Here is a 21,330-nt window from a genome sequence, read left to right as displayed (position 1 = left end):
CCGAGCAGATTACTTTGATATCTTCTCGACTGGAAAGTTTATTCAGTATGTTTGTAGCCCTTATTCACAGCAGATATTTTGACTTGTCTTGTAGGAAGAGCACAGGTTACTAATAACATTAACAATGGCTCTGTTCTATTCAAGTGTCCCAGTAAGTTGTGACAGTGAGCCAGCATGCACAATACCAGAACCTGAAACTGAAGCAGCTGAATGGAATTCGACCATTATTCATTTTATTATTTACACTTGTGCGTTTCCTACTTTGCCTATGAGTTTGGAAGCCCATGTCTGCCAAGAAAAGAAAAAAAATAGATATAATGTATGAAATTACAAAAAAATGAAAATACTTAATAATTATTATAATAATTATTATATATGGAGTCAAAACATCTTGTTGAAAGCATGGCACAACTCATTTCTATAACAAATACATAATATATTTTGACTTTTAACAGTAGAGGTCTCACACTGTGGTTGAAAAAACTAACATTGTCAGATTGAAGAGTTTTGACTTTAATCAAAACTGTGATATACTAAGTCGGAATCATGAGATGGTCAAAAGTGTGTTTTAAGTCCAAATTTGAGATTGTAAACCAAAATTTGGACTTCACATCGCTACATTGAGCCGTTTTTAAATTTTCTTTTCTTGGCGGAAAAAGGCTTCCATAATATGGACATAAATAAGTGATAGCTCTCTATCTGAAAATGCATGTTTTTCATCAGTTTGGTAAACACTTTAATCTCAAATCAATACAGTGTCAGTAGCCTTTAAATACTTTTTGTTCCCAGTGGGAATCTAACGCTTTCATCTGGCAATGTATAGTTGTCCCTACAAGTTGGAGACCTCTGTTAAAATACTATCATACTCTGAGGTTTTTGAGATGGAAAAGTTAACCACGTGGTCAATTTCACCGCTTGGATTTGACAGCATAAATCCAGAGGGCGAAGCAGAGAAAACGAAAATAAAGAGAAAGGGGGAATTTTTCTTCCCAGTGACGATTTCGGGAAACCAAATCCTTTGTGAGCCCGCTTTGTGAGCCCCCATGCGTAAAAAGGCAGGACAGACAGGACGCAGCGCGATGCGTCCTCTGCTGCTCACCTGAAACAGCAGCGCAGTGTACAGACAGGCAGCCGGGCCAACAGGTACAGAAAGGAGCGGAGCCGGAAGAACGAGCAGGTCTACTTGTCCTTATAGCACTTTTTTTCCAAAGTAACTCCAGGTGTTCCTTAGATTACAACTCTACTCTGTGCTTTTTTTATTTATTTTTTTAACACGATTTATTTATGAAAGTGAAGCCGCATCGGAGGAAACATGACAGAGCAAGGAAAGAAGCTGATTCTAATCGTGGCGGATATTCTTTGTGTCTCTGTCGGTGAGTGACTCCCCATGTTCTCCCCTCCTCCTGACAATATGGCTGAACATTTGATCAGTTTCTGTCGTTGTGCCTTAACTTGTGATTTTGTGCGGCTGAATTAGAAATATGATAAGAAAAACAGCTTTTATTAAAACATTTAGACGGTGACGCATGGGATTGCCTAACACACACACACACACACACACACACACACACACACACACACACCATGTATTAGATATAGAACAGATAATCCACTTGTTGCTTCATGGGTCTTTCTGCAAGATTAGAATAAGTGAGTGACACCTGTTTAAAAATGCTTAACATTGAAAGATTGTAGCTTGCACAATATTCTGGTGCAAACAGACCATAGTAGACTCACTATTAGGCAGTGATTGTACACTCAGCTGTACAATGAAACATTGCAAGTCATCATAGGACTCTATCTTGTTCAAACAGGCCAAACAGAGCCTTTCCCAATTGTGAATGAATGCTGCTGGGACTTTAGTTAGCCTCTGGATGTATCACTGAAGTGATTTCTTTACTGAAATCATTTGGGTTCAGATAGGACACATCCTATCTTATCTCACTATCTGGCTTTCAAAGTGCTGATTTGCTGAGGGGAACAATTTTAATTAATCCTGTTTTGACAGCCCATAGATTGCGTGGATGTAACCACAAAGTGCAGTTTGGCTGTATGTTTGTACATTTCCAGCTGTCTCTTTTGTTTCTTTGACAAATAATTTCCTAACTCTGCGAATGCATTCATTCTTTCTGCGTATTTTTCTTCCTGCTCCATGTTGCCCTTTTTTCTTTTTTAAACTTCAAGGTTAGGAGGAAGAGCAAGATCACTGCCAATGAATCTCTCTCTGTGTGTCAGTTAAAATCCTGTTTTGGAAACTGGAGACCTGTGTGTGTGTTGAGAGTGGGCTCTTTGGTGTGTATGTGTGAATATTGTACAAGTAACAAAACTGCTTGTTGCAACTTGCTCTGGACTTGAGACGACACACAAAGCCATTAACAGAATTGACATCTTCCAGCTGTTTGTGTCACATCTGCTCACATTTCTGTCACCACGAGGCTGACAGAGGTTGTAGTTGAGATGATGGAAGAAGGGAGGGTGACAGGGATGTTAATTTCTCACTGAGTTTATTTTCTGTAGATGTTTGTAGGGGTGATATATGGGGTTAAACTAGAACTTGCCTGCAGTGGAATCCCAGCGAAGGCAGCAAGAAACACTGAAGGTTACAACATTTGTGTGTTTGTGTGAGTGGACACATCTGGTGACCGACAGGGAGAAATGATAAGGACCGTTCTGCTGTTCAACCCCCTCAGCGTTCAAAATGTATGTTCATGTGTGGGCACACCTGACGACGAGGAGTCCACTCAATGCCATGCATGTCCACTTTGAGAGGAATAAAAGAGTCTTAAGCTTTAGGCAGTGGTGGAATGTAACTAAGTACATTTACTCAAGTACGGCACTACACACCAATTTGAGATACTTACTTTTACTTGAGTCTTTTCTTTTCATGCTACTTTCTACTTCTACTCCTCTACATTTCAGAGGGAAATATACATTTTACTTCGCTATTATTTCACAGCTTTAGTTACTACTTATCATCATTATAGCTTTGGAGTGTTTGGATTATAGTTTATTCATTCTACATAACTTACTTTACAAATTTTTGCACACAAAACATATGAAGAGCTTATAAAATATGATGTTTTGTTTTAAAATTTCATGCTTCCAGCTTCACACGTGAAGATTTTCTAATTTTTCTTTGAATTATTTTAATAATTTAAATGTATTTTTAATCATTTTGAGGTTTGGACTGTTGGTTGGACAAAACAAACACTGTGAAGGTGTCACTTTGGGCTCTGGGTAATTGTGACAGGTATCACTCAATGCATTAAGTACTTTTACGTTTAATACTTTAAGTACATTTTCCTGATTACACTTAAGTAACATTTTCAATGCAGGACTTTTCCTTACAGAGTATTTTCACAGTGTGGTAATCATACTTTAACTTCAGTAAATTATCTGAATACTTCCACCACCACCACCACTGGCTTTAGGGATGAACTCAAAGAAAGGTTTTTACCAAGATTTTCTTTCTGGGGAATAAGACTGGCATAAATGTGAGTAACAATGAGGATTTCTAGGACCTATTAATTAGCTTAGTCAAGGAGACAGTCTTTCATTCTCTGGATCAATGCAATCATGCAGAAAGAACTGTTAAAAGTAAGTGCTTGTTCAACCTTAAAGAATACAGTTGTGAAATCAGCGATGATTAATGACCCATCAACTTCTTTCAACAACAATTTCTTTTGCTGACTAAGCTTGAAGTTGATGTATATATCATCTCAAAACTGTGGTGTGTCAGGGATGTAAAAGTATGTGTGTGACCTGTGAGATTTTTGTCAGAGATGTGAAAGTTAATCATCATCCTTTTTAAAAAGTGAAAGCATAAGTTTTAAGATTTGTGCTCTGAATCATTTTTGTATGAGTCACTGATTAGAGGTGGCTGATAAAATCAAACCTGCTGTCACAGTGGCGATTTATCTCATCATAATGTACATTTCCTGTAAATTCAATTGAGAAAGTTTTTAAAGATAAAATTGCCAGTACTAATAAACAATAAAGAAATACACCTCACTATCAACACATGTAACAATATAATGTAGAGATCACTATCTGTGCTTAAGGAAATACTTTTAAAGATGATTTGTAGTGTGAATGATGACCAAACTAGAGCTGCAACGAGTAGTCGATTAGAACTTTTTTGATAATCAATTAAGTCAGTTTTCAAGCAAAAATGTCAATATTTGATGGTTTCAGTTTCTCAAATGTGTAGTATTTTCTTTTTTTTAATTGTATTTTTTATTTTGTATGTTACTGCTTTGCCCACTTTTGTATTAAGTTTTCATAACCGGGTTTACGAAAATGGGCCTATCTCGCTATACAAACTAACACTTCATCTCCGTGTCTAATCTTTTAATATTTGCATCTTCATTTTTCTACTCCCTTGTTGCTTTTTGTTTCTTTTCATCTCAAGAACAGTGATCTGCTGTGTGTGTGTGTGTGGATGGTAAACTATCATCATGTTTGATTCCCCCCTCATTTAGAAAAGGTGTGTGTGTGTGTGTGTGTGTGTGTGACACAGCAGGAATGTGCTGAGTGTCCAGATTGTAACTGATCTGTGATTCTGCTCAGTGTTTTATTTCTACCTCTTCCCCTCTGTAGTCAAACGTCCATCCTGCCATTATTTGTTACCACAGCACACAGCGGATACAGCACAACTTGTAAACACACACACACACACACACAATGCTGCACACCCAGACCTCACTTAGACACAGACAGATGCCACCCAGCAGAATGTCTGTTGTTACACTGTTCGTTATGAAATTCAGGCTACAGTTATATTTCTCTCTCAGTAAAATTATCAAGATCGTAAAAATTAACAGGCTGCTCTGTTCATCTTTTGGTTTCACTTTTTCTCCAGTCTCCATTTTTTTTCTTACATGCAGTGTATCTGGACTCTGTCCAGGTTATATACATTTACTTTCACAAAGCAATATCAGTTTATAAGTGAGTAAAATCAAGTTTTTGTGATATTGATCTTGTCACTCATGTCTGTATGCTAAATATGAGGCTACAGCCAGCAGCTGGTTAGCTTAGCTTAACATAAAACCTGGAAAAAAGGGCTAACCTAGCTCTGTCTGAAGGTAACAAAACCTAAAACAAAAAAAACCAAAAACCTATCAGGTCCTCTAAAGCTCACTAATTAACATGTTGTATTCTTTTTAATTCGTACAAAAACCCAAGTGTAAAAACAACATATGGTTTTTCAGGGATTTATGAGGTGGAGTATTTCTTGGCTGTAGCCAGAGCTGGAAGCTGATTAGCTAGCATGAACAGCATAACTGTTTCCCCCAGTTTCCAGTCTTTGTGCTAAGCTAAGCAAAGCAAAGCAAAGCTACCCTTCTCCTGACAGTAGCTTCATATTTAACTGACAGGTGAGAGTGGTATTGGCATGAAAACAACTAAGCCATTTACTTAAATTATTAACCATCACTATTCTGTTAACCTTCTGTTCCAAATCCATCTGAAGAAACTGTCTGAACTCATTGCTTTCAGCTGTGACACTGTTTTAATCCTGCGTGTCTCAGTTTTAATGGTGTTTGCAGCTCTTCAGTGTCTCGTAATGTACAGTCTTTCCTGCTGCCTGTCAACAAGACCAAGCCCAGCTGGTGCTGCACTTTTATCTACAGAGGTCACTGGGATATTAGTTTCGCCATAACTGTTTAATTACTTTTTATGACTCTGGTAACTCATTTTTGTTTCGGTTAAGTGGCCTTGTTTTGTTCCAGATTCTGTTCATTCTCACATGAAGTAGCAGCACAAATTAGATTTCTAATAATTTCACTTCATTTGTAGCACTCATTATGTGGTCTAAACCTGTCTAATGGGATAAAAGGGTCTATAATGTGTTCACAGATCATTTTTGTCGCAGGTTTGGTGTCAGGAGAACTCAGAGGTGCAGATCAAAAAAAAGCAAATACTAGTCATTCTAAAAATTCACATCAGTCAGATGATCTCAGACAGTTCAGCACTATTTTGTGAGCTTTGAATGACTCACAACTCTGAGTTAACTGTAATATCCTTAATAAGTAAGAAAATCTGCTATGTAACATCAATTACAGTAGTTATCAGCAGTGTATATCTCACTGTCCCCACTTTAAAGCCTTTTAAGCATTCATTATTTATTTTAGCATCAAGAAGTTATGTTTTATCCATTTTATTTTCTGGATTATAAAAACTACTTAACGTGTTGACAGTAACATAAAGCATCTTGAAAGTAACTTGTTTGTTTAATGTATTTCTGACTAAAACAGGATGTTAGTGCAGGACAGAGTTGGGTGAGACAGTTATGTCATGTTATTAGTGTTAATTGTTATCTAAATCTACTGTTGCATGGTAAGTAAACCTACCATGGAAAGTGGTGCATGATTTAATTGATTGCTTGGTCTATAGATAGTCATGAAATAGCAAAATGTCTATCACAAGGTCCAAGGTGTTTTGTCAAACCAACAGCCCAAAACCAAAAAATATTCAGTTTACTATCATAGAACATTAAACATCAAATATTTACATTTAAGAAGCTGGAACCATTGAAAAAAATGACTTAAATTAATCAATTAATTCAAATATCAAAAAAGTTGCAAATGAATTTTTTGTATAGTGTATGTATAGAATGACTTGGCAATGGTCAGTGCTGACACTAAATAAACTTTTTTTCTTTATGTGAAAATCAGCAAAGAGGAAATGAAAGTGTTTGTTGCTTGTGTAGGTATGAATACATCCTCACTCTTACAAGTCGTTACTAGATTTAGGATTTAAAAGTGCTGCTGTTTGTCTCTGCAGAATGTTATTTATCTGCCATTTTAACATTTTGCTGACATGTTTGCGATGCTCCTCCAACTGTTTCATTGACACATGTGAGCACACACACACACACACACACACACAGACGTACACACACATTCACACAGTATCTGCTTCTGCCAAATGTGTCAAAGTCAAGTGCTGACTTCTGCTCCCTGACATTTCTGTGTGAAAACTGAGAGTGAGAGAGAGAGAGAGAGAGAGAGAGAGAGAATATCCCCGGCAGTTTCAGAAGCCCTTTTCAGTACTGTTGTGGATTTCTCATGAGGAAGAATTATTTCTGTTTTCTTTGATTTAAAGGTCAAAGTCTGTTTTTTACTGTTACTTAGCACACTTCAGTAAAATATGAGCTTCAATGGTCTGCAGAATTTATTGTTTTAATTATAGACTTCTTGAACATGATGCAAACTACAAAGTCGTGAAAATACCTCCAACAAGGACAATCACATAATCCTTTTTTAAATGTGCATTAATAATAGAAATGTAGAACCTGCATTAATCATGGGACACATGTGTGCCAGATTCTTTCTCATTCAAGTGCAGTACTTTAATGAGAAACAGACATATTTGGAAAATGACTTTTTTTTTTTTTAATTACAGGATCTGGATTCATGAACTAAAAAGCTGACAAATTAATCAAAAACATAACCTCCTCCTTGGCAAGACAATTCAGTCATACCGGGGTACAATCCAACACAAAGAACATGTAGTATAACTGTTTAATCCCTTCAGACCCAGCGTCCATTGTAATGGACATCACATATTCTTTGGTCTCAGCCAGTGACACTGTATTAATATTTGACTTTGGCCAAGTAACCAGTTAGATTCTATCTGACCAATAAATGTCAAGTTTTGACAAACAGCATAAGGTAAAAGAGTAATGCATGACACAAGATCAGACAAAACAGGAAGTATATTGGTATATTGGTGCTTTGGTACAAGCAAAAAGATTTTTATCATCCAGTGTCATGTAGGACTTTCCCAGGAAAAATCCCTGGCCTCACAGGAAATGATGCACTTTCTTTCCAATGACAGTTTTCCTGGATTTAATAGAAGATTAACACCCCAAAGCATCAAAGATATAGCCAAAATAAACCAAAGAAAGATCTTCACGAGTTAAATATAGGTTTTCTGAGCACGTCAGTGTGATGTGGAACACTAGTCACGAATCCCTGTTAGCTAACAAACTGATGCACACATCTCAGTCGTCTGCTGAGATTTGACATGCAGACCTCAAACAAATGTTCACCTACAACACTGTAACCTCTTTCCTATCAAAGTCTCAGTTATTTGTGGTCCTGAGCCACTCATCTTGAGGGCTGAATAACAGGAACACTTCCCACTTCCTGCTGGGTCAGAGGTCAAGGGAAGTTGTGCTTGTGCCTGATCCCAAATTCCATCATGTTTATTTTCACAAAGTGGAATCAGGGCTGCGCTATTGCCAGAGGAGATTGTGAAAGTGTAAGACAATACTTTCCCCTCTTCCTTTTTTATCTCTCCTGCGGACATTTTGTTACTGAAGACAAAAATTCAGCAAAAAGTTTGTGTGCGTGCCTCTTTTGAATAAGAGGTTGGAACTAGTTTCTACATTGTTCTGCAGCTGTAAAAGTTTATCGAGACAGTGGAAAAGGGAGAGAAAAAAACTCAACAGCTACATGTAAAATGTCAGAGTAGGATGATACAAGCTGTTACAGTCCACCACATCTCTTTTTCAGTTGTACTCAAATGCTTTACTGTAGCAAAAGTAAAACATACCACAGAATAATAAAAACTCATAAGTCAGTACAGAGAGTGCAGAAGACTGAGTTTAGTTTCACTTTCAGATAAAAACCTCCAGTTGTGGGAATTTTCAGATCAGTTAAAGAAGGAAAGGAATGATCTGAGGAGGGATTTGGGGCAAGGAAGGAAGGAAGCAGGTGATAAGAAAGGAAAGAGAGTCTCGCACAGGATTAGAATATACTTTAAAACTTAATGTCTAAAATGCATTTTGTCACTAAGCTGCAATAAAGCTATTTTTCTGGTGAGTTCCTGAAAAGTTGACATTTTGGAGATACAAGACTTTACTTTAAACATGAGATTTAAAAAAGTAAAATCTCCAACCTGCAAAGCAACAAGTAACTGACAGCTATTAGCCTAAACTATGTGATGTATAAGTACAGGGTCAGACTGGGAACAAAATTCGGCCCTGCCAATTTTCATCGGGACCGGCCCCACGCTGGTTGTCTGGCAACTTCACTGTGACAACAAGACTCAGGAATGTCACTGTGCCTGGCTGCTTTTCACTAAGAACAGGTTAAACAAACAAGACACAATGTGTTAATTGGTGAGTTTTAGACTTTGGAGAGAACCAGGCTAGCTGTTTCCCCCTGCTTCCAGTCTTGATACTAAGCTAATCGTCTCTCGGCTTCAGCTCTGTACTTAAAGGTCCAGTGTGTAATGTTTAGGAGAAGCTATTGGCAGAAATAGAATATAATATTTATACGTAGGTTTTCATTAGTGTATAATCACCTGAAAATAAGAATCGTTGTGTTTTCATTACTTTAGAATAAGCCCTTTATATCTACAGAGGGAGCAGGTCCCCTTCCACGGAGGGTTGTTGTTTTTTTAATGTGCTATATAAATAAATTTGATATTGCTATGCACCTTTTTTAATACTGGAATGGACTTTAAAACAAACTGAAGTTAGAGACACTCTATGTTCAGTTTCTTTAAAGTTCTACTTGCTGATATTTTAAATTATATTTGTGACCGTGATCTCAGGTCTCTGGTAAATCTCAATTAGACTTACTGATTAAATAAAGGAAAACTAAAAAAGTTATTTCCCGTTAATGTGTCTCAGATAATGGTGAGTTCTGTCTGTGGTGACCTCTGTTGTACGTTTGGCCGTTTTCTTCTGCCAAAGCATAGACATAAACATACAAGTTATTAATAAAATTAAGACACAAGTAGTAATACAGTAAATGCAATGAAAAGAATGACTTACTGATATCACAGAAAGTTCTGGGCAGATGAATAAACTGTTGAAAACGTAAGTCCCTTAAAACCACATTGTTTTTACATTTCCGTTTATGTATAGGTTAAACAAACAAGATACATAATGTAAAGAAGAAGGAAATGGAGATGTTGCTAGGAGTATTTTTTCACTTTGGACAGAGCCAGTCTAGCTGTTTTCCCCTGCCTCCAGTCTTTATGCTACGCTAGGCTAACCACATCCTGACTCCAGCTCTGTACTTAACGCGACTTACAGACATCAATCTTCTCATCTAACTCTTGCCATGGAAGCAAATAAATATATTTTATCAAAATGTCAAACTGTTCCTTTTAAGTACAGTAATTACAGTGGTTATTTCCCAGTAATGCATCTCAGAATGGTGAGCTCTGTTATGTATTCTTATCACAAAATGTGGGTAAAGCATGTACACAAACATACATTCGATGAATAAATTAAATACACTTAAAAAAGTACTTATACACAGTACATGGAACAATTAGTTACTGATAAGATATCACCTAAATAAAGTGAAAAATACTCTGATCTAGAAAAAGCAGTGAAATGTTTTCGTACATGAAAGCATGTCTTGGTTTATGGCAAGAAATTCTCTTTCTAGTTCTGCTACATGAACAGGTTGATGAAGGAGAGTTTGAATGAGTTTTTCTCTTGGAAGGAAAGGAAAGACTGCAGGGTTTGTTTTTATTTTTATTATTTTGAGTAAATTAGGGGAATGAGCCTCTGTCCTCTCAGCTCAACCCAGCCTCTGGGAGGAGAGGCCGCCCCACAAGCACAGGCCTATAACAACATACTACACCTCCTGGAATAATAGAGCAGATAAAAACAGTCAGTCCCACTCAGATAATAGCAACTCTCCATGGACTTGGCTCCCAGAGGCTGTTGGAGCATGTTTGATACGAAGGGGAATTGACTTCCTCACTGATTCTGTTGTTGAATAAGCATAGTGTGTGTGTGTGTGTGTGTGTGTTTTCAAGGCCACTGTCCACTCACATCTCCACCCTGCAGTTTGTAGCCCCCAGAGACTTATGTCAAACAGGCAGTCTCTTATTATCCTTGCACCCTGCAGAATAAACAATGGTTGGGTCTCACTTCAAAGAGACGCTGAGAGCATGCTTGGCCTGCTGGAATAATGAACTCGGAGATGTGAAGAACAAAAGCAGGGCTTCCTTTTTAAAGGAAATAAATTCTCTTTAATGAGCAAACTGCTTGTCATCAAAGATCATTACTGGCACTTGTTCAGAAAATGGAACAAATTTTACATTAGGCATTGCAGTCTGTGTGTGTTCCTCAGGTAGTGTGTAGTGACAAACTAGTGGGTGGAAGCAGACTGAAAAAAAAGATATTATATTATATTAGCCGCTTTAAACCTCTCAGAATCCCATGTTTGTGTGTGTGTGCATATATGTATGTGTGTGTGTATATATATATATATATATATATATATATATATATATATATATATATATATATATATATATATATATATATATATATATATATATATATATATATATATATATATATATATATATATATATATATATATATATATATATATATATATATATATATATATATATATATATATATATATATATATATATATATATATATATACACACACACACACACACACACACACACACACACACACACACACAAGGTGTTGCTTATATTGTGCATGTACTGCAACACACCAGGAAATACACAAAGCAACATAAACAAACATGGGATTCTGAGAGGTTTAAAGCGGCTATAATCAATATTATAGATACAGTAACAATGTATCAAATGGCAATGTGAGTGTGTTTCTCTTACATGCCTCAGAGATTAAATCAACTGTTGCTCTGTAAATATGCACAGAACTGTTAGTCAGTAGTTCATGTCAATGTGGGCTGGTTTTCCTAGATTAAGGATGTTTTTCAACATATATCCATTGAAGTCTGTCTCCATTCTAGGATCCATATAGTGTGGAGGATTCTGCCATTTCACACTGTCTGAGGGTTAGATGGGTTGAAATATGTTGCTTTTTTTCCTTTTGATTTATCTAAATTACACAATCTTTGTTCCTTGTTTTGAAGCTTTGCAGCTCTTAAACCTGTTAGAGGAAAAGTCTGGTGATATTCTTTATTTTTCTTATTGTCAACAAATCCCAATGAAACACCCAAAACCAACAATGAATTGATCCTACTAACAAGTAGTGTAGCCAAAGCCTGATATATCTTACCTAAACTTATCTAAACCAAAGTTTATTCATACTTACAGTGTTGTACATTAATATTCTTGCACGTAGTAAGAAGCAGAGAAGAGAAAACATTGGCTGTAAATGTTCACACCTGACAGGCAGCCACAGTGTGTATGACCTCACACTCCTGACCTGTAGACATCCGCATTAGTACACATGACATCGTGTTGGAATTACCTTCCCCAAATTACCAGTCTGGAACATGTTTTCCTTTCTGTGTGTGAGTGTGTGACGGTCACACACATTCTACTTGGCATTACCCAATGAATATACATCAACCGCTTGCAAAAACAAACACCATCCATTCCTCACGTTTATTAGCTTCAGCCAGTGGTGCAAAGTAACTGAGTACATTTACAAGTGCAATTTTGAGGTACTTGTACTTGACTTGAGTATTGCGTATTGAGTATTTTCTGCTACTTTATACTTCTACTACACTACATCTCAGAGGCAAATATTGTACTTTTTACTCCACTACATTTATTTTGATAACTTGAATTACTAATTATTTTGCAGATTAATCAGATTAATAATAAAAAATATAATCAACAAATAAATCATGATGTAATATTATAGTTAAGATAAAATCTTTATTGATCCCCAGGGAGAAATTCACAAACTACCCAGCAGTATATAAAGTATTTAAAATTCACCTTTACCAGCTTCAACATTGAAGTGATGTACACATTAATGCAGCGATATTTATAATATATAATATATATTATTCTGAAATGGGCTATTCTGCATGGTACTGTAAGTATATATTTTGATGCGAATACTTTTGTACTTTTACTCAAGTAAATCTTTTTAATGCAGAACTTTTACTTGTAACAAAGTATCTCTACACTGTGGTATTACTACTTTTACTTAAGTAAATTTATTATAAGTACTTCTTCCACCACTGATATTATGTGCACATCCAAAACCTGAAAGCCATTCTTTGCCAACTTCACACTAATACAGGAAAGTTAAGACTTAATGAAGATGCTTTCCCCAAAATACAATTTGAGCATTATATTTCTTAATGTGTAACATGTAGTTACAGGTCAAGTTCATAGTAAAGATGCTGTTTGAAAGAATAAGAAAAATAATACAGGATTTTAAGAAATCGTATTTCCAGTGACACCCATGTCAGAGTTTCTACTCACAGTGCTAACTTTTCAAGTAGGAGTGGCACGTTTTCACATTCGGAGGAGAGACAGGAGGCGGCCTTAGCAAACCTGAGGAAGGCCACAGTGTAGACTTCCAGCAAAGGCAGTGGATCCTCATCAGCTTTCCAACGGCCAGCATGTTCAACAAGGACCTGGAAAACATAAAAATACTACAAATTAGAATAAACCCACTGATAGATCAATTTTTTTCCTTCAGGCAAAAAAAGTAAAGTTAAAGCCAAATGCTGATACTGCACATCCTAGTATGCTGGCCGCTGTGCAAAAAATTAAAATACTTATAGCTTATAAAAACAAACACCATAAATCACTCATATCTTCCTTTAGCACTGAAACAATTACTCAATTAATCTAAAGTCCATCAAGCAAAAATGCTAAACATTATTTATTGCTCAAATGTGCTGCTTTTCATTTTACATTAATATAAATTTAATTTCTTTGGGTTTTTGGGCAACTGCCTGGATAAAACAACCAATTTGAAGATGTCACCTTTGGCACTGGGAAATTGTGATAGGCATGTTTCAACGTTTTCTGACATTTTGTAGACTCGGCGAATAATCAGTTAATCTTAAAACTAACTGATAAAGTAATCAGTAATGAAAATAATGGTTGGTTTCAGCCCTATTTTGCTATTTTATTAACTATATTTGTCCTTGTTAAAAATATATATATTTAGCTCAGTGTACCAAAGCAGTTGTATAGGTGTCATTACATATAGATAAATTATGCTTATCAATAATATAAGCCTTGGTAGCACTTCTACTAACGAGTACTTCTACTTTTGGTACTTCAAGTATATTTTTATTCTAATATGTTATGACTTTTACTTGTAGCAGAGTATTTCTACACTGTGGTATTGCTACTCTTACTTAAGTACAAAGATCTGAGTACTTCTTCCACCTCGGGCCTCTGCAGTTCAGCGAGGAGTTCTTGAAAACAGGAAAACTATTTAGTTTAACAGTTGTATTCTAGAGGGTTCATGACATCAGCCCTGAAGATTGGACTATTGTCCCTGGTCAGATTTAAGAGACAGAGTTAACAGTGTCACAGCAGCAGCGGAAGCACATAAATCTGAGTCTTTTGTTTGCACTTGCAGAAAAAACTGTAAAACCAAAATTTGTGTCTGTTGTACACACACAGCTATTTGTCATTACAGACTTATAAATACATACTTTTTTTTTTAACCTCTGTAGGTTATAGACCCAGTTTTATTTGTCAGGGGTGTGCGTATGAGCCTGTTTGCATGTAGTGGTGCAGATCTTTGTATGTATGTGAGTGTGTGTCCTAGTTCAATCCTAAACTCCCAGGCCCTTCACTGTGTAAACGGTGCTCCGATGTCAAAGGTTATGGCTGTCCTGTCCCGTGTATTTCCATGGCGACAGGCGGCCCCTCTGTAAAGTTGCTGCCACTGAGCACTACTGACGACAAATTAATTTACTTGGCAGAGTTGGGCCTTCTGCCCAAAGCCAAAAGATTAGTCCATCAGTGTGTTCTTAGCTGTTTCCTGGGCTGCACCTCATTGTGTTGCGGTTCACTTGTCAATGCGCAGCTGAATGTCGAAGCCGCTCTCAGGACCTCCAGCCCTTAGCACAGTGTGGCTCCCAAAGACTAAAGTATTACTGTTTCAATGCAGTGCTATTTTCTTGTGATATTACCAGCAGTGTGTTATGTTTGCGGTCCTGCTTGTTTGTTTGTCTTTTTAGTTAGCAGGATATCTCAATAACCTAACAAATTACAAAATTTGGTGGAAACAGTGATTTGTTTTTGGTGTAGATCCAAGGATCTTTTTTATGGATTTCTGAAAAACACAGAAAAATATGGCATTTTAATACATTTTCATCACATGCTGCACTTGGATGAGTAATATCTGGTGCATGTATCCCGGGATTGTCTGTAACTAGCAGTATTTGGTGGAGATCTAGATCCAGATGCAGATTAAATATGTATCAACATTTTTTAAGACTAAAATAACAAATGTAGTGGACAGCTTTAGTGGAGGTACTTCATATTCATATTTACTTTTACATGCGTTCATCAGAAAGGTTTGATCAGGTCATTGTATTATTGTCATTTCACACTTTCTTCAGCCGTAGAGTGGATTTTGTGCTCATAATATAGAGGACACTGTCGTCTCTTGTTCCTCCAGCGGCTCTGCCCTCAGCCATCCTGACGCTGATGTTTAGTCCGTACCAACGAGGAATCTACTGTGATGATAAGAGCATCAGCTATCCCTACAGGAGAGACACCATCTCCCATGGCGCCATGGCTGCCGTCACCATCATCTGCTCCATCGTCATTGTGAGTCCCAAACACATATGAGCAGTGTTGTTACGCAGTAATAAAAATAAATCTGAAAAGATATCTTTATGTTTCACTACAGACCATTACCACATACCCATCATTAAGTCTCTTCTATTCACTCCACAGATCACCACAGGAGAGGCCTACCTTGTGCACACAAAGCGTCTGCACTCAAACTCCCAGTTCAACCAGTACCTGTCAGCTCTTTATAAGGTGGTGGGCACCTTCCTGTTTGGAGCAGCTGTCAGCCAATCACTGACCGACCTGGCCAAGTTCACTATAGGTCGTCCCCGTCCGAACTTCTTAGCCGTGTGCGCTCCGATCAGCTGTAACGGATACATGCTGCAGATCAACTGCACCGGCAACCCTCGCAATGTGACTGAATCCAGGTGGAATTACTGTCTTTATAAATTATTATTATTATTATTATTATTATTATTATTATTATTATTATTATTATTATAGTATTATATATTAGGAAGTGAAGGCAGACACCAATATTTTTGGATTCAAGTTGCTGATAGTTCATTTTTCAATTGATCAATAAAATCATTAAAATGGACTGTTTTCAACCCAGCTATACAGTAAGTTGGTGGAAAGGTCTGACATTTTATGTAGACATTAGCTGAGCAACATACTGATATATTTAGGTAAATACTATTTTCATTAGGCCTATCTATTTAACTGTTTTATCTATATACTGTAAAGGTAAAAAGATAGTGATAAATGCCAATCAAAAGTTCCCAGAGCACAAGGAGATGTCAAAATGCTTGTTTTGTCTGACAGTCTGAAACCCAAAAATATTACATTTGCAATTATATAAAGCACATAAAAGCAGCAAATCCTCACATTTGAGGAACTTGAAGCACGAAACTTTCTGCATTGCATGATAAATGACTTAAACAAGGAATTTATTATTTAAAAAAAATGGTTGATTAATTTCCTGTTTATTAATTCTGCTCTTATAAGATTGAAATTGATATAAGAGTAGATATCAGGAAATAATATTATCGTTAAGTCTTAAAATAGCTTTTTTTTTTTTTTATTTCCTGGATCAGTTTTCTTAACTTAATCTCACTCTTCAACCGGCTTGGATATGATATCCACATTAGGAAATAATTGTTTTATTAAGTAGATAAAATGTAAAAAGAAATAATGACAAATGTCTATCACAAGTTACCCAAAGTGTTGTCTTAAAATTGCTGACGTTGACTCACAATCAATACCCAAAAACTTTAAATCTACGGTGTAGAAAACAAGCAAACCTCCACATTTGAGAACTAGCATCCACTATTCAATTGACCAACTAATTGTTCAGCATTAAAGGTGATATTTAGTTTTGTCAGCAGGCTCAATGTGGACCAGTTTACTAAATCCTACTGGAATCCAGAACAATAATAATCTTAATGGCAATGTTAATGCACAAGTGGAATCACATAAAATTAGGAATTGGTGTATTAATTCTAGCATAAATGTGTGTAATTCAAATTGCAGGTGGACAATAGAGCGATAAATGGGTCTGACTCTAATCCCTACTCTTCGTCACTTCATTATCATATTTATTGAAATTCGCAGGAAAAAAAATTGTGAATTTTGCACATTAATTGTGTTCTGTTGCCGTTTTTCTCCTCAGATTATCGTTCTACTCCGGCCACTCGTCCTTCGGGATGTACTGCATGCTCTTTCTGTCGGTGAGTGTGTCGTCATCCTTGTTGCGTGAGACTTTCTATGGCTGTGAAATGTCTGTTTACCAAAGACGCCTCCAAGTGACTCAAAACAGGAGGGGGGTGGTCAACACAGACGCACGGCTGCAGTTTGAAAACATCATTGTTGTAATACTACACACTGCACAATGGCCGGAAGATGACAGATTCAACGGTTTAATCCCTGTTGTCCCTGTGTTCAGGAGTGAGACATTTAAAGTCTGTTTTTTATATATAGCAGCACTGTTCTGTAGCCACAAGACTGTATATTCTCATGACTCATACTTTGTATGATGACATTTTATATAAAAAACAAGAGATAGCATTATTTTTTTGTAAAAAATATAATTAGAGATATTTGTCATATACATATCATACACATTTGTTTGTTTAGTTAAATTTAGGATTAGGAACAAAAAGTGTTTAGAGATGAATTTCTGTGTCAGAATTTTAAGAAGAAGACAGAAAAATGTATTTAAAGTTTTTTCCATTATTTATCCTCAGAATTTTGTGATTAATGTAATTTATTTATTTTTTTATGAGGCTCTAATTGGTTTATTTTAGGGTAAATTATTTTTTGGCTAGTTGTCTAATTATATTAGAGATATAGACCAATAAACCATTTACATTGGACTGCGTATTTGGCTGACAGTATCAACAAAAGGCTCATACATATACATATACAGAATTTACTAATAAAAAAGGCTTAAATTCATCCACCAGTTGATTATATAAACAAGAATGTGTTTCTGTGTGTGAAGCTCTACGTCCAGGCCCGGATGCAGGGGAAGTGGACGCGACTGGCTCGACCAACCATCCAGTTCTTCCTGGTGGCGTTTTCTCTGTATGTAGGATACACTCGTGTGTCTGACTACAAACATCACTGGAGTGACGTACTGGTGGGGCTGCTGCAGGGAGCTCTGATCGCTGTGCTCACTGTGAGTAGAACAATGTGTTTCTGTAGCATTTGTACAGAAAAAGACTGATTTCAATATTGAAACTGGTTGAGGTTGCAGTTATTTTAAAGCCCTCCATGTGCAGGATGTTTAAATGACTATAACAACATGCGACCTGAAACTCTCCAGGTTTTGAATGAAGGTATTTTTCTTTATTTTGACAGTCATTACTTGTGTTCCGATTCAGAATCTGAAGGCCTGGTTGAGCCTGTTCCTCCTCCTCCCCAAATTAAACAGTCTAACCTTACAAAGACCAAACCTTGTGGTGCATTTAGGCAATCTTTGTCAACCTGTTGAGTCCAAAATACCAGCAGGAAGTTGCCCGACAAAGTTGTAAATCGTAGAACTCACAAATACCAGTTTCTACTGGTATTTGTGAGTTCTACGATACATGAGTTACCAGTATGAGTTGATGCACAACTTGCAAACAGTGTAGAAGTTTATGGTAAATATATCCATTAACTTCTATTAATCACCTTGTGATTAAGATGTCTAGGCTACTAACAAGAACAAATAATTTCATTATTCACATTCTTTAGCTCCTTTTGTCTTTGGTCTACTTCATGTGATGTATTTATCAATGACCAGCTGAATGTAAATAGTTAATTTAATGTGGTCACGTGACATTTCCTGACTATGATTTGAGAGAGACTGCCTGGAAAACATTCTTAGCTGGCATGCAATGGATTATGGGTTTCTGAGGGCTACAGACACACTACCTGTGTGGGCTGCATTTCTTGATTGTTAGATCCTTTAAAGTGGGACAGGTCTTGTTAGCTTCATATAATTGGTTATGAAAGGCAGACTTTGAAGGATGCAGCCGCTGCATGTGTTGGAATGCAGCAACACATAACCTATAATCATCTTCAATTTATTCAAAAGAAACCAGACGTGTACAAAGTGACCAGAAAAATAGAAACGCCTGTGAACACTAACTACTTTATTTGTTTGCGTGTTGACCTAATGGTACATCTTAACATTTTTAAAGCTTTGTACTTAGCAGTGTTTTTGAATTAGGCTGTATTATATAAAAAATGTATTTCTTATCTGTCTGTCTGTCTGTCTATAAAATATATATATATATAAAAAAATAAAAATACACACACAACTAAAATACTGACCAAAGTTGAGTCAACATCTCTGACATTTAGCAGTTCTTCAAAGTTTGAGTATAAGTTGCTATATTTAAAAAAATAAGTCTCACAGAGGTAGCATTTATTACAGGACTCGAATACATTACAATGTAGTTTTATTTTTTGTGTCACTCCTACACGCATCATTTCCAAGGGCAGCAAATATAAAAAAGCTTTAATGAGCTGTTTGTTTTATCAGTTGTGCAACAGATAAAAACACAAAATGAGCATCTTCGTATATGTAAAAGCTGTTGATCAATACAGTAAGTAGGATAACTACCAGCACATTAAGATCTTTACTCTTCTTCTGTTCTTTAAGGTCCGATATGTGTCCGACTTCTTCAAGCAGCGCTCCCCACCGTGCACACGACCAGACACAGCAGAGAATGAACACCTTGAACGCAAACCGAGCCCGCAGCCTCCCGACTCGCAGCATGGAAACCACTACAACTACTCTGGACCTGTATGAGCTCTTTGCTGCAGCAGCAGCAGATACTTTTACTAACCTGGGCCTACACTCTCTAACAGCAGCTCCGTTACCAAAAGGACCTTACACAGAAAAAAACAAACAGTGCAGTTACCACTACCTGGAAATCCAGACTAGACCTGCTCCACTCTGTGACAGCTTCCCAACAATTTTACAGCCATGAAAACTCAAGAGATTCCCAAAACCTGTTGGAACAGAAGCTCCACCATCTGTGTGTATTTTAGTAAGGGTGTGTGTTATGAAAATGTGTGATTGATTTGCGGTGTGTTTTGTGTGTGTACTTGTGTAAAAGTGTGTCCGAAACTGTGCAATGATGTATGTTTTTGTTTGTTTGTTTTTTCCCAATTCTGCGCTACATTTGAGAAAAACGTTTCAGATTTGTGGGGGAGAATTTATGCTGTGAGTTAAAGTGAGCAAAGACTGCAAAGAGATCTGTAGATCTCAAAAACACCAACCAAAGATTTCTCTTTGTCCTTGAATGGAGTGACAAAACCTTGGAGGCTGAATGTTTTCCACTTTGTTGCTTATTGCAGTCAGATAAGACTTTTGTTTTACCTACACTGGAGCTAGATTATATCTGCCTGTCTCTGACACTTCTGTCCTTTTTCTCTGCAGATGTCTCTATATTTTACTGTCTTTAGAAGATGTGCATGTGTGACGATGGACTTCTTTAACTATATACATGATTATATATAGTACTAACATTTTGTGCTTATAACTACTGTATCTAATAAATTGTGTACCTTTTTAAGAATGTATTACCACTACTTTGCTGTGATGTTACAGTACAACCTTTTGAGCTGGCAACATTGTTCAAATTCACTTCAAGTCTGACACAAACTAAACATCTTCATGGACCTCTTCCTTCCCTCTTTATAACATGTGCAACCTATTGCACATGTTGTAGCCAGTATTTCTTTTGAGTGCTTACTTAAACAGAAAGGACAAAAAAATAAATGCAAAGGAGTCCTTTTGTGGTGAAGCAAGGGAATATTTTTGATTTCATTTAACTATTCTGTGCTGTGTTCTCGATGAAAACAGTGCATTGTTCATGTCTGGACCTGCTGCTGACGGTTGTGGGATTCCTCAGTGCCAAAGGAATGGTGCTGTTAGGCCACGTCAGAGGTGATTTAAAAAATCGGTTCAAAGTTATCACACTGGCTAGATCAGCTGTGAATATTTTGTTTTCTCTTGTCCACAGGTATGATCCTCACTATGAGGGGGGCTTTTATAACAGAACCATGCCAAGATCTGCTTTAAAGGGTCAGTTAAACCATATTACAAAACATTTTCCCATGTACCCCTACTAGTATGTAGTCATACAGACAGTTTTAGTTTAATTTGCCCAGGTTTTGAGATATCTGCTTCCGCCCCAATGCAATGGAGGTGAATTGTGGCACTCACAAATGGAAAAGTTCAACATCTTTTGAGAAAGTGTCTGGTTACACTGGATAATCCACACAACTTGCTAGAACTAGACTGATAAATAGGCTAGGTCCATATTATTATCACCATCGCCGTG

General features: G+C 36.8%; 1 protein-coding gene across 2 annotated transcripts; it reads left to right on the top strand.

Moving 5' to 3' along the window:
- The first annotated feature begins 963 nt into the window (after positions 1–963).
- plpp2a (phospholipid phosphatase 2a) lies at positions 964–20,790 on the top strand. Of its 2 annotated transcripts, XM_044167362.1 has the most exons (7): positions 1,065–1,177; positions 1,292–1,373; positions 15,375–15,526; positions 15,656–15,918; positions 17,163–17,220; positions 17,994–18,170; positions 19,641–20,790. In XM_044167362.1, the coding sequence occupies exons 2-7, from the start codon at positions 1,313–1,315 to the stop codon at positions 19,788–19,790; spliced, it is 861 nt and encodes a 286-aa protein (XP_044023297.1). In that variant the 5' UTR covers positions 1,065–1,177; positions 1,292–1,312; the 3' UTR covers positions 19,791–20,790. The 2 variants fall into 2 exon arrangements, with proteins under 2 accessions (XP_044023296.1, XP_044023297.1); XM_044167361.1 differs by having other exon boundaries at positions 964–1,373.
- Positions 20,791–21,330: the final 540 nt, after the last annotated feature.

Source organism: Siniperca chuatsi, linkage group LG15 (genome assembly GCF_020085105.1).
Source record: "Siniperca chuatsi isolate FFG_IHB_CAS linkage group LG15, ASM2008510v1, whole genome shotgun sequence".
In the NCBI taxonomy this organism is placed as follows: Eukaryota; Metazoa; Chordata; class Actinopteri; order Centrarchiformes; family Sinipercidae; genus Siniperca; species Siniperca chuatsi.
The sequence above is the reverse complement of the archived record's forward strand: the minus strand, read 5'-3'. Positions and strand labels throughout refer to the sequence as shown.